We start from the raw sequence: 13,581 nt of genomic DNA on the forward strand, positions 1-13,581 counted from the left end.
AACACTACTAAATATTTACTTAAACATTTGAGATAACATGTATTATTTTTTTCAACCATTTTAAAGATCATGCAAAATAATTTCAAGTATATTGTAAGCCAAAAAAACACCTAACTCCCTTTTATGTAAAAATATATTTTATTCTCTTTGTTTTTCTTTTGTGATCTTCATTTGTTTCCTCTCTTTTTTGAAGTATATATATGTATCATGACAATTATAAATATTAAATTTTATAGAATAGTTATCATTTTTACAAGAGTATATAAATGAATGATTAGCATTTTTTTACTAGAATTCATAATTAATGGGTGAATACTTGGTATTGGTACACTACAATAATTTTTTTGATCAATAATTTTGTTGAGTATAATATTTGACATCTAATTATAATAATTTTGTTGAGTATAATATTTGACATCTAATCATTTGACGTTATGTCTGTTTAGACCAGGCTCAAAATGTAGTATGGGCTGGCCCATTTGTTTAGTGATTTGATCTTTTTATCTGTTATCTATTCGGAATTGATACCTGCGTACCTTAATTTGTTATTACACCTCTTCATTAGACCAAAAAAAAAAAAACAAAAGCCTATCGTTGTGTAACTATTTAAGGTAAATATTTTATATGCGTTTTTTTTTTACACAATGTTTCAATTTTGTTTACGGTATATATTTTTTTAAAAAAGCTTATAGACAACTTATTTATGATTATATTTTGTTGTTTGTTTCCCCTCATACAGACTCAATTAACATTTTGTTTCGTGAGGAGCATTATGAGGAAGTAAGTAGTAGCAAATTTACTTCCTTTAGTAGGTCATGTCAAACAAGTTTTAGTTCAAGAGTTTTTTATTTATTTATTTATAATGAGCTGAGATCGAACCCAGGACTTATAACGTACTACCCAAATATTTCATCACTAGACTAAATTTAGTGGCTTAGTTCAAGAGGTTTTTGGCAATTATGCAACGGTGACAAATTTTTTGATATGTCAAACTTCAATGCAGATGTTATTCATGATATGCAAATCTTAGGCCGTTTGAATGAGTGTCGAAGATACAATTGCTATTGACCTTTTAGTTCCACCTAGTTCTATCGTGTTCCAACAAAATATGGAATTTCTGAGAGACTCCTAGTCTAACATGACTGAAATCGATATACTTGAATACTTGATAATGTTGGAAATTCAAACCAAGAATTTTAGCCAGTGGTTCCGACAAAAAATAAATATAAAAAAACTAGTAAAAACAACAGGTTGATGCTAGCAGACTGAAATACTCTATCAGGTTCAGACTTCAGAGTAAGTACTTTCAATGGTTTTAATTTAAAGAGTTTTTTTCCCTCTTTTCTCATTGTTTTTTAGGGTTTTGGTTTATGACCCCCTCTCTTTATATGTTTTTTATTTAATAAAATGTTTTTATGGCTCTAAAAAGATATCATGTTTGTTATTTTGAGTACACACACTAAATAACTTGTTTATTCTCATAAAGAAATTTGTTATATTTGTTTATTCTCACATTCCAATATTCTTGATGTATTCTTTGACCCATCTATTATAAGAGTGTTGGGTCTTGAGGGGGGGTCCGGGGATCATCACATCGGGCCTTGAACAATTATATAAGTGAATTGGACACCACACTTTAACCCAAAACCTTAAGGTGTTAGGTTTATGGGTCCTTTCACTTATAAACCATTCAATATTCATTGTTTCATCCGATGTGGGACTCAACTCACACTTGAAATACCAACATCTCCCCCTCAAGTGTGAGTCCATCCATTACTTTATGGGTATGCTCCCCCTCGAACGGAAGCTTTTTCATCCACTTGTACCGCCGTTGTGTGCCATCAACGGGACACGCCGCCTGAACACCCTGTCAGGAAGACTTTCGACACAAGGAGCCGGATCAACAACCATCGGCTCTGATACCACTGTTGGGTCTTGAGGGGGGGTCCGGGGGATCATCACATCGGGCCTTGAACAATTATATAAGTGAATTAGACACCACACTTTAACCCAAAACCTTAAGGTGTTAGGTTTATGGGTCCTTTCACTTATAAACCATTCAATATTCATTGTTTCATCCGATGTGGGACTCAACTCACACTTGAAATACCAACATCTCAGCTTTGTTGGGGAAACCAGACTAAATAGTCTCTTTAAAATGCGGAATTAACTCTCCCAACCACCTGTGCAATTAAATGAGCAACCAGAAAATTCCAATAGCAGAGCAAAATAATAACGATGGTAAAATAAATATCAGACACCAGAATTTTATGTGGAAAATCCTCTCAATGTGAGAGAATAAAAAACCACGGGCAAAGCCAGATAAATCTTCCACTATAAATCAATAATGGGTACACAAATAGTCTTCTAGTAAATACTAGGAACACCAATAATCATCACCTAAGGTGGAATCAAATAACAACTCAACCTTCCACACAAGTGGGTAAACTAACACAACCTAGAGAGAGATTTAAACAACTAATAAAATTATCTAAGTGATAGAAAACACATACTCAAATTATTGCTTAAACCAAGCAACACTTTATCACTTGAATCACAAAATCTCCTCTCTACTCCCTGTTGCCGTCGAAGCACTTTTATTTTTCTCTTAGTGCTGCGCTGCGCTACTGTTGATGTTGTTTTCTTCTATATATATTGTTCAAAAAATAGGGATTAAAGAATCCCTTCCTTCTTCTTGTACGTGACAAGGCAATGCCCAATTGGGCCAAAAAACAAAACCAAGCCCATATAGCTTTTAACACCTCCCCTTTTTATTTTGTTTCTTTTTCTATTTTCTTTTTTCTTTTCTTTAATTGGCGTGGGCCCCACTTGGGGAGTGAACCCACCCAACAAATCTCCCCCTCACGACTCAAGTGGGGAGGGATCGTTCTACCTTGGTAGCCTTCTTTGGTGCTCTTTTGCCCTTGGGCAATTTCACCCACTTAAATGTATTTTTCTCATGCAAGGAACTTCTCTCTTCTTGCATGGCTTCAAACCACTTTTCTTTATCAACGTCTGTTATAATCTCTTGGTAGTAATCTGTCTCTCCACTATCAGTGACTGTTACATAATCTTGTGGAGGATATCTCTGAGAAACTTGACGCTCTCTACTTGACCTTCTCAACTCAGGTTCAACCGATGGCTCAGGAGGCTCCTCTTCAACTGGCTCATCATGATCATGTGTGTGATCATCAGTTACATTCTCATCATCTACCTGTACATCTCCCCCATCAACAAGAGTTCCACTGGGAGGTTTAGGCACAACATCAATGTAACTTCTAGCATCAGATTTATGTTTCTCAGCTTTCTCAAAGTCTTCAATGGTCTGGTCTTCGAGGAATTTCACATCTCGGCCTCTAACAATTTTCTTATCAACAGGGTCCCACAATCTATAGCCAAACTGTTCATTGTCATAACCCATGAACAAACACTGCTTCGATTTCTTATCAAGCTTGGATCTTTCATCTCTTGGAATGTGAACAAAAGCTCTGCAGCCAAACACTCTCAAATAACCATAAGAGACATCTTTCCCTGTCCAAACTCTATTTGGAACATCACCATCAAGTGGAATAGAAGGAGAAAGGTTGATCAAATCCACTGCAGTCTTCATTGCTTCACCCCAAAAGGCTTTCGACAACTTTGCATGAGAGAGCATACACCTAACCCTTTCATTAATGGTACGATTCATTCTCTCTGCAACTCCGTTGTGTTGAGGAGTCTTTGGAACTGTCTTCTCAAGCTTGATACCATGCTCTTTGCAATACTCTTCAAATGGACCTCTGTATTCACCACCATTGTCTGCTCGAATACACTTCAGTTTCCTTCCTGTTTCTCTTTCAACACTTGCATGGAATTGCTTAAAAGTACCTAGTACCTGGTCTTTAGATTTCAAAACAAAAGCCCACACTTTTCTAGAGTGGTCATCAATAAAAGTAACAAAATATAAAGCACCACCAAGAGATTTACTATCCATCATGCAAACATCAGTGTGAATTAAATCTAAAATATTCTGCCTCCTATGAGGACCTGAACTACGAAAGGAAACTCTATGTTGTTTACTAGAAAAACAATGAGTGCAAGTTTTTAAAGGTGTACCTTTTACCGGAAGAAAATTTTTCTTCGCAAGAATGCTGAGTCCTTTCTGACTCAGATGACCAAGGCGTGTATGCCACAAATCAGTCGATACATCTTCAACTGCGTTCACCTCCTCCTTGCACAACTTTACAGGCATCCTGTAAAGACTCGTGGGACTTTGCTCCTTTGCTACCACTAAAGAACCTTTGGTGATCTTACATATTCCATCACCACCAAAGTAAGTGTGATAGCCCTCAATATCTAAGGCTTTGACTGAAATCACGTTTAGACGGATATCTGGAACATGTCTAACATTCTTCAACTGAAGCTTGCAACCAATACTAGTTTCAACCCAAACATCTCCCATACCAACAATTTTACAAACTCCCTCATTTCCCATTTTTACCGTACCAAAATCACCAATGGTATAAGATGAGAAGAAATCGCTCCTAGGAGTAACATGGTATGAGGCACCCGAATCAATAATCCAAGTTGAATCATGGCTGGCAAGATTTATGGAATCATCATCATCACAAATAATGTAGACATCGGTAGCACTATCATGTGCAACCGCAGAAGTGTCTTTATCACTTTCATTCTCACTATCATCGTCTCTTTCCCTTAGTTGATCTCTCTTGAGCAATCTGCAATATTTCTTTATATGTCCCTCCCTGTTACAATAAAAACAGGTAAATTCTTTTCTGGCTTTTGACTTGCTGCGCCTCTCAGATTTATCATGCTTATGGAAATTTTTACTTTGGCTTCTCCCCCGTGACTCTGTAACAAGAGCTTCTGACTGAGTAGGAGAACCAATCAAACCACGCTCTTTTCTTCGAGCCTCTTCATTAAGCATGCTTTCTTTAACCGTTGACATTACCAGCTTCCCACTTGGAGCTGAGTTTGTCAGTGTCACAACAAGAACGTCCCAGTTGTCAGGCAAAGAACTGAGCAATAATAAAGCCTGCAACTCATCATCCAGCTTAATATCAGTAGCTGTCAACTGATTCACCGTGTTCTGAAACACACTCATATGCTCTGCCATTGACTCACCATCTTTATACTTCATGTTAACCAGCTTTCGAATCAAACATGCTTTATTCTGCACATTCTTCCGTTCATACAATTCTTTCAATTTATTCCACATTGTATGAGCATTCGTTTCAGCTTCAACATGAGGATACACACTTAAATCAAGCCACTGCCTGATAATAGCCACTGCTTTTCTATTCATCTTCTTCCAATCAGTATCTGAAGTATCCTTCGATCTAGCACTTTCACCCTCAATGGGATCATACAAATCTTTTGTATATAACAAATCTTCCATGAGAGTCTTCCAAAGTGTGTAATTGGAAGAGTTCAGCTTAATCATATTCGGCTCTGAATTTTTCTCCATTTTAAATTGCACAAAACAAATCAACCAAAGCTCTAGATACCACTTTGTTGGGGAAACCAGACTAAATAGTCTCTTTAAAATGCGGAATTAACTCTCCCAACCACCTGTGCAATTAAATGAGCAACCAGAAAATTCCAATAGCAGAGCAAAATAATAACGATGGTAAAATAAATATCAGACACCAGAATTTTACGTGGAAAATCCTCTCAATGTGAGAGAATAAAAAACCACGGGCAAAGCCAGATAAATCTTCCACTATAAATCAATAATGGGTACACAAATAGTCTTCTAGTAAATACTAGGAACACCAATAATCATCACCTAAGGTGGAATCAAATAACAACTCAACCTTCCACACAAGTGGGTAAACTAACACAACCTAGAGAGAGATTTAAACAACTAATAAAATTATCTAAGTGATAGAAAACACATACTCAAATTATTGCTTAAACCAAGCAACACTTTATCACTTGAATCACAAAATCTCCTCTCTACTCCCTGTTGCCGTCGAAGCACTTTTATTTTTCTCTTAGTGCTGCGCTGCGCTACTGTTGATGTTGTTTTCTTCTATATATATTGTTCAAAAAATAGGGATTAAAGAATCCCTTCCTTCTTCTTGTACGTGACAAGGCAATGCCCAATTGGGCCAAAAAACAAAACCAAGCCCATATAGCTTTTAACACCTCCCCTTTTTATTTTGTTTCTTTTTCTATTTTCTTTTTTCTTTTCTTTAATTGGCGTGGGCCCCACTTGGGTAGTGAACCCACCCAACAAAGAGTTACAAAGAATACCACCTTACATTCACATTCTTCCCTTGTACACATGTTTGAACCCCTTCTTTTGTAGGACACTTCCATTCTATGTAGACAGTATCGTTAAGCAAAGGACCTCGTCGAATCTACGCAGAGGTGCCAAAGTACAATCTTCAATCTCTCTCATGAATTTTTGGACCATTAAGGTTGGATTCATCGGCCTTTAAAAGCCAGATCAAACCTATATTGATTCTATCACTTCACACATGATAAACTTATGTGTGATAAATGGTTATTCCTCAAGTTGCAACTTCATTTCTATGGATCAAACGCATTTATCAAGTTTGCACTAGCTTGTTTTAAATATTTAGGAATTTGTTTTCTTTTTGCTATCAATTGTTCATCCAATCCAGTCCATTTGTTTGTTTTTAATACTTTAGATGCAAGGGAAATCAGCATTGTTATATGGTGCGACCATGTGTTCGTCGAAAACACACGAATAATGTGTTGGACTAATAAAAAAGTTGCTAGCAATACAAAGTCTCGACTTTAGCAGAAAAAGAGTCAGACTCATTTGTGTCTTCGTCTGGTACTACCAACATTTTCCTTATTGGTAATTAATAGAGAACTAATTTTCCTTGGCTAATTAATAGAAAACTAAGTGTTCAGATCCAACCTCAATTTCACATCTTTAAGAGATTGCTCGTTTTGGGTTAACCCTTTACGATTTTGTCCTTTATAAAAAAGGTGTCTCGATGATTTGAAATGTATGAGTATTGTATATAATAACTACTCTTTGCTTTGATTACCAAACGATGCAGGATTATTTTGATGTATACAAAACACTAAGTTAGAATAATATTTTTGGTGAATAATTCATATTCATATTGTTTGATTGAGTGTTTTTTAGCCTTTAAACTCATTTAGGTTATCATCCATTTTAATATATGTAGTGTCTTTGACACATTTTAATCTAATGAGTGCAAAATTATATATTTTATGTTTCATATTAAGGGCATATGTTAAGATATTAATTTTTTTTTTTCACAAGTTTTTTTTAAAAAATTATATTTGACTCTTTAACATAGGTGCACATGTTACCATATTTTTAATATTTTCTCTTTGTAGCTAGTTTTTTTTTCTTCTTTCTTAGTCTTAATTTTTCTTAGGTTTATCAAGAGACTAACACTAATCTAAATTTTCTTTCTCTGTTCTCACGTTCACCAACTCACACACAATAATAGAGAGAAACACTATTGACTATTGACTAGTTCATGAAACTTGCTAAAAAAAAACGAAGCCACTCATAACTTACCGTTTGGCTTTTGTATATCTCTTTCTTCAATGATTTGTTTCTTCAATGATTTGTCATACAATGCAAGCTTAATGAGCAATAATATTTCATTGTCCTGTTTGAGGGTATAGAAGCACTATCAGCCACATGCTTTTTAGTAGGTCCAATTCCTCGTAAGACTACTCAATAGTAGTGTACGTAGGACATGGTGTAATTTGACATATCCTACGGTAAGTAACTTATATGCATATGAATTATCTAAGAAAAAATACATGACCCCTCTCAATCATATATAGAATCAATTAATTATTGCAAAGTCCAATTTTCAATTTCTAGCGATTGGATAGGTGCTTATATGGGATCATTCATGTTCCACCGACGGCTACATATAAATTCCAGAAACAATTTATCTTTAAGTCACTAAATTTGATTTCGTGATAAGGAATTTTTGGTAGAATGCATAAGGTTTTAAATTCGATCTTCATTAGCTACATTGTAAACAAAAAAAAAAACAATTTATTTTTTAGATTATTGAATAAAAAATATATTTGATATTTAATATAGATTGTTCTCATATACCAATTATTCAATAAACCTAAAAAGTAAATTGTTTTTATAATATGATCAAGAGAGTAATAAGGATCAAATACATTAATTATTCAAATACAACGATAAGGATCCACATGCTTTTTTAGTTGATCACGAAACACGGTTGTGTCAGTTGATACACTCTGGATTAAACAAAGGCTCCATCAAGCTCAAAACATTAAGAAGAGTTATAAAGATAACTTGGTAATTGAAGGTAAATGTGTTAGGGAGTTGAAATGAAGAGATCAGAAGTTTGATTCCTAGTGTCAACAAAAACTAGTATTAACATTGGCCGTTAAAAAAAAACTCAAAACATGAAACACAATTGTGTCATGTGTGTGACACATTTCGTTCGTGTTTCTTACCGGACCTTCCAATTGATTCCACATGACTCCAACTCCAAATCATATGATGCAAACCACTTTCAAAATACTAAAATTCCCAATTCGTACAAAATGGGAAATACCAAATGTATAATTAACCAATCCATATAAAAATTAAATTAAAAGCATCTTCTAATAGTGATATCATTTAAGTATCATACATTACTAACAAATGGTTCCTACAATACTATGTAATACTTATGCAATTTATACGTATTTTACTCCAATTGTGATATTATTTTGGGCATCATACATTACTAACAAATGGTCTATTCTATATTTATTTCTTTAACTTTGTCTAAATCAAAAAGATAATATTAAATTGATGATATGATACCTTATTTAAGGTATCGATACATTATTTAAGGTATCGTATCATCAATTTTGATACCTTGTCGAAAATGTTCTAAATGAAAGAAATTATACCTAATTAAACTAAAAAAGTCATGTAAAAAAAAATACAAATATGGATGCATGCTGAGACAATTAAAGTCTTAGCTTTAAACACGCTAACAAAAAAACACCTTTGGTTACTATCTTATAGATTTCTCAGGCTTCATTTAAGGCTTTTTTGACATTTTGTATACTGAGTTGTGTGTTATCTATAAGGGCTTCTTGATGGCTAAAAATATTGGAATTAATGACCTTTGGTCCCCAAATTAAGTATCACATTCACGATGTGTTGATCCTGGACATAAATAAGCTGATTTCTTAGAACAATGTTTCTTTTTGTCACATTCTTAAAGAAGAAAATCAATCCGCAAACTTCTTCGCAAAACTTGGAGTCTCCTCAAATGTTGTCTTAAAACATACCTCTCCTCCGAAAGGTGATCACGTGTCCTACCTAAAGAGAAATTAGGTATATTTTTAATATAGTTACCCCATCTATAATTAATATGATATTTGATAAATTAACCTTCTTTTAAGCCTCTATATTTTGTCCAGTGACTTCGATTGTAAACTAAAAATTTAAAAAATAAAATAATTAACCATCTTCTTTTTTTAGAAAAGAGAAATGTTAATAGATTATTAGATGGTAGTAGCACTTTGCTACTCCTCTTTTGGTTAAAAAAAAAAAAGATTATTAGATGTTAGTGGAGTGTGAAATTTACTATTGTCTAACTTTCAACTCTTTTATCTCACACTTTTAACTTTAGTTATGTGAGATTTTAATAGCTATTACCATTTCATAAAAAGAACATTGGCACCCTCAATCTACAAAATCGGTGGAAGGTTAATTCGTACATAAGAGAGTTAAAGGAATGTTTACGTTGCCAGTTGCCACCTCTAGCTAGCTATAGAGTAATGTATAGTATCCCAATCTACTAACACTATATGGGATTATTATAGATTATTATTATTAGTTGTACATTTGTGACACCTATTAATATTGGAAGTTTCTCTTTTGCAACATCAATTGCAATCGATTATTCAAGATAACGTTTCAAGTGAACGTGTTAAGTGGCTACAACTACAAGACACACTTTGCTACAAAATAAATAATACTCCAATTTACATGATTAAAATCATACGGTGTTCATTAACTTGAAGGTCTTTATCACATTGTACGGACAATAAGTGATTAAGTTCAAATTCAATTCAAGTGGTGCCACTCTATTTACAAGCAAGCACATGATCATGTTAATGTTATTGTTAATAATGACTTTTGATAACGAGATCCGCACGACTAGAAGATATCTTTTTTTTAAAAATAAAAAAAAAAAACTAAAGTAAGCAACACGTTCCAAAATGTTACTATATTAAATGTATGGTCCTTATGTCCTTTTCTTGGTGAGTGAAAATAATTATTCAATTGTATAGTTTTATTTTTATATAGAGAACAAGACCAACAGCCTAGTTATGCAAATAAAATTGAAACTTACTTAGATGGGAAACTATCAAAAGGTATTTATTTATTAACTAACTGAATAATAAATTATTCCTCTGTCAAGAAAATGATAGCCAACCTTTAGAATCTTGATTTGGGTAAGTGTTGGTTGCACAAGTTTCTTTATTGTCATTTTGAGTACTCTCAAAGATAGTATGGTGAGAGAAGATCATGCAGGTTCAAGACAAGATTCTCTGAGCAATGTTTGTAGCCAAGCTACTAACTAGCTAGTGCAACAGTATTTTTCTAGAAATTTGATTCCCCGCAGTCACGATTTGTCTACATTCATGCGTCGGAATATCCTTGGCTGTCCCATTTGAATTGGATGCTCCAAATTTTAATTTATGGTTTATAATTCAAAATACCAATGTAAATATGGATCGTCTGATCATAATTGAATGATCATCGATGTCTTGAATGTGTGAATACGTAAAGTCATGAATACACGGGAGCCGAGTTCCTTTATATAACATTTAGTTGTTTCTAGTGTAATTAGACTAAATCTTGTAATAAGATTTTAGGTTCAAGCTCCGTAAATTAAAAGAAAAAAAAAGATTTGGAAGAAAAAACATCACCAATGGTGGCCGATCAATTTTTCAGTAGAGATTAGTTATATGTGGAATCTCGTCACACATGATGATATGGCAAAAAGAAAGTAACTATTGTCCTGAGTAAAAATGAAAGTGAAACTACTTACTACTTAGCGAATGTTTGGTGGTGAGTTTGACTCACCGCCACCACAAGAGCAATAACATTTAAACATGAAAATGCACGAGCTACAATTCGTAGCTTGTAAATCAACGGGCGCTCTTGTTTAAGGCACCGTCAAAACAAACACATACTTACCCTTCACCAATAAACATATGTGCTGGCATAGACATGAGAAATGCACCATTGTAATGTTCTAAATCTATCAAAGAAACAAAAGAGAGTAGAAAGAACAAAGTAGAACAATATATCCTTATTTTGCAATTCATTACTTAAGATAAATGATTTGGCTCACAAATATGAAGAGGGTGAAATAAATGTTTAGTTAAAAACCTATATGCAAAAGCAAAATATTGTGGTCACACAAACACACACAAATTTGAAATCCCTTGGAGTCCGTTTAAAAGAATTCGGATTCCCTGTAGTCACAAGATCACACATTCAGGACATTAGCCGTCGTTCTATCAAAAGATCGAATAGTAAAAAAAAAATGCAGATCTTAATTTCTTTATGTTAAAGCCTGCTATACATGTCCAAAAGTTGCTATATTATAAGATTGAGAAGATTCTTGCTGCTTTGAATGTGGCAACATGTCACCTAAAGCATCAGAAGACAAATTTGTGGCAGGCTTTATCTCATTGCATAAAGACTCAGGTACTTGATTTTGTAGCATTAACATTGGATTTTGAAGATACTCATTCCACTTAGCTTCTTCTTCTTCTTCTGTCTGATTCTCCATCATATGAATATGACTTTGATTCTCTTTACTAGAACTGTCACAATCTCTCAATCCCCAAGAAGATAAGATACTGTTCTTCATAGGGAAAGAAGCTGAAGAAATAGAAACATCTTCTGAAGGAACATCAAAAGATGGTTTGTAGCAAAAAGTATTAGACATGATGTTAGAACTAAATTCAGAATTCATGTCAAAAGTTTTTGAGCCTGTTTGGTTAAACCAATGAGAAGAGTTTGAATTTGGAAGATTATCATTGGATGAATAACTCATATGAATAGGGTAATTTCCCATCAAATAGTTAGAACAAGAACCTTCCACTTCCATTTCATTTGCATAGGCTTTTAGAACAATTGAAGATTGTTTTTGTTCATAGGAACATGCATCTGACTTAGAAGTACTTTCTGATCTAAGAAGATTCAATTCATCTGATTCTGATATTTCTGTTACTTTTTCTTGACTTTTTGTTTTTTCTTCTTCCTGTTCAACATTTTCAACCTCAGAAAGTGGTTTATGAGTTACAGGATCTATACCCTTTTGCCTTAGTTTCTTCTTTAAACAAGAATTCCATAGATTCTTTATTTCATTATCAGTCCTTCCAGGTAATTGTGCTGCAATTTGAGACCATCTAAGAAAAACACATCATATGCACGTCAACAAGAATGATCCAACTACCAGAGTAGCGCAAGTGGTTGGTGCGCAGTGTGTGTCAGGGTCGTAAATTCTAGAATACCGACTTCGAGATAAAATTAAAAAAAACAATAAAAAAATTTGAAAAAACTCATGATGAGAAGAAGGATTGAATAATTTACCTATTTCCTAGTACTGAATGAAGTTCAATGATAATATTTTCTTCCTCTTGTGAAAATGTACCTCTTTTTAAATCAGGTCTTAAGTAATTAATCCACCTAAGCCTACAACTCTTACCACATCTTTGAAGACCTGTGGCAATAAAATACATTTATAAGAAAAATTAATCAACAATCTATTAATTATTATATGCTATAAAAGGAGATTGAATTATTAAAATTTGGATTAATATATATATATATATACCTGCTTGTTTAGGAACTGAACTCCAACATCCATGACCATATTTAGTAATATGATTCAAAAGTTTTTCATCTTCTTCAGGTGACCATAGACCTTTCCTAAGCTTTTGTTTGTAACAACAAGAGTGTCTTCCCATTTGTAGTTTGTTTGTAAGTAGTTTGTGCTGGCCACTCTATAAGTTACAAATACAATGAGGACCGAAATTTTGTGACAAACAAAAAGATTGTTGATTATTTTCAGCACTAAATTAAACAAGACATTGACAGAGAATGAGTGAGTGAGAGAGATAGAAAGACAGAGAAAGAGAGAGAGAGAGAGAGAGAGAGAGAGAGAGAGAGAGACTATAATGTGTGAAGTGTGAAAGATGGAAAAAGAAGTGGCAGCTGAGAAAAAGAAGTGGAGGGCTTAAGGTCCCATTGGATATGTCATATAGTAGTAATTAAGGTACCTTACATTTATTTTTCATTTTTCCTCTTAAGAGAATATACGTGTCCATTTGTTTCTTTTCTATCTTGAGAAAATATACTCACTTTCATCTCATACTCTAATAAACATTATTTTAGAGAATCTAATTTCAATTTTTGTGTAGAATAGTTACGCGTCCCGATAGTTTATATAAGAAATAGTCAATTTTTTAGATTTATTAAATAAATAATGTATTTGGTATATAAATTTTATAATTAGACAAGAATAACCAATAAAAATTCGCTATAAA

The 13,581-nt window shown here is 33.6% G+C and overlaps 1 protein-coding gene across 1 annotated transcript; it reads right to left on the reverse strand.

The window, feature by feature from the left end:
- Positions 1–11,380: 11,380 nt before the first annotated feature.
- On the reverse strand, positions 11,381–13,360 carry LOC123891038 (transcription factor MYB61-like). The gene is made up of 3 exons (XM_045940824.1): positions 12,870–13,360; positions 12,626–12,755; positions 11,381–12,441 (listed from the first exon to the last, which is right to left on the reverse strand). Exons 1-3 carry the CDS (start codon positions 13,000–13,002, stop codon positions 11,604–11,606), a joined length of 1,101 nt encoding a protein of 366 aa, XP_045796780.1. The 5' UTR covers positions 13,003–13,360; the 3' UTR covers positions 11,381–11,603.
- Positions 13,361–13,581: the final 221 nt, after the last annotated feature.

Source organism: Trifolium pratense, linkage group LG6, assembly GCF_020283565.1.
Source record: "Trifolium pratense cultivar HEN17-A07 linkage group LG6, ARS_RC_1.1, whole genome shotgun sequence".
In the NCBI taxonomy this organism is placed as follows: Eukaryota; Viridiplantae; Streptophyta; class Magnoliopsida; order Fabales; family Fabaceae; genus Trifolium; species Trifolium pratense.

What these genes read in the sequence shown, in the direction of transcription:
- LOC123891038 (XM_045940824.1), bottom strand. Translation starts at nt 13,002, where the DNA reads ATGGGAAGACACTCTTGTTGTTACAAACAAAAGCTTAGGAAAGGTCTA. An exon ending in TTCAGTTCCTAAACAAGCAG is followed by an intron (nt 12,756 to 12,869) that starts GTATATATATAT and finishes TTATTGCCACAG; the next exon opens with GTCTTCAAAGATGTGGTAAG. An exon ending in CATTCAGTACTAGGAAATAG is followed by an intron (nt 12,442 to 12,625) that starts GTAAATTATTCA and finishes TGTTTTTCTTAG; the next exon opens with ATGGTCTCAAATTGCAGCAC.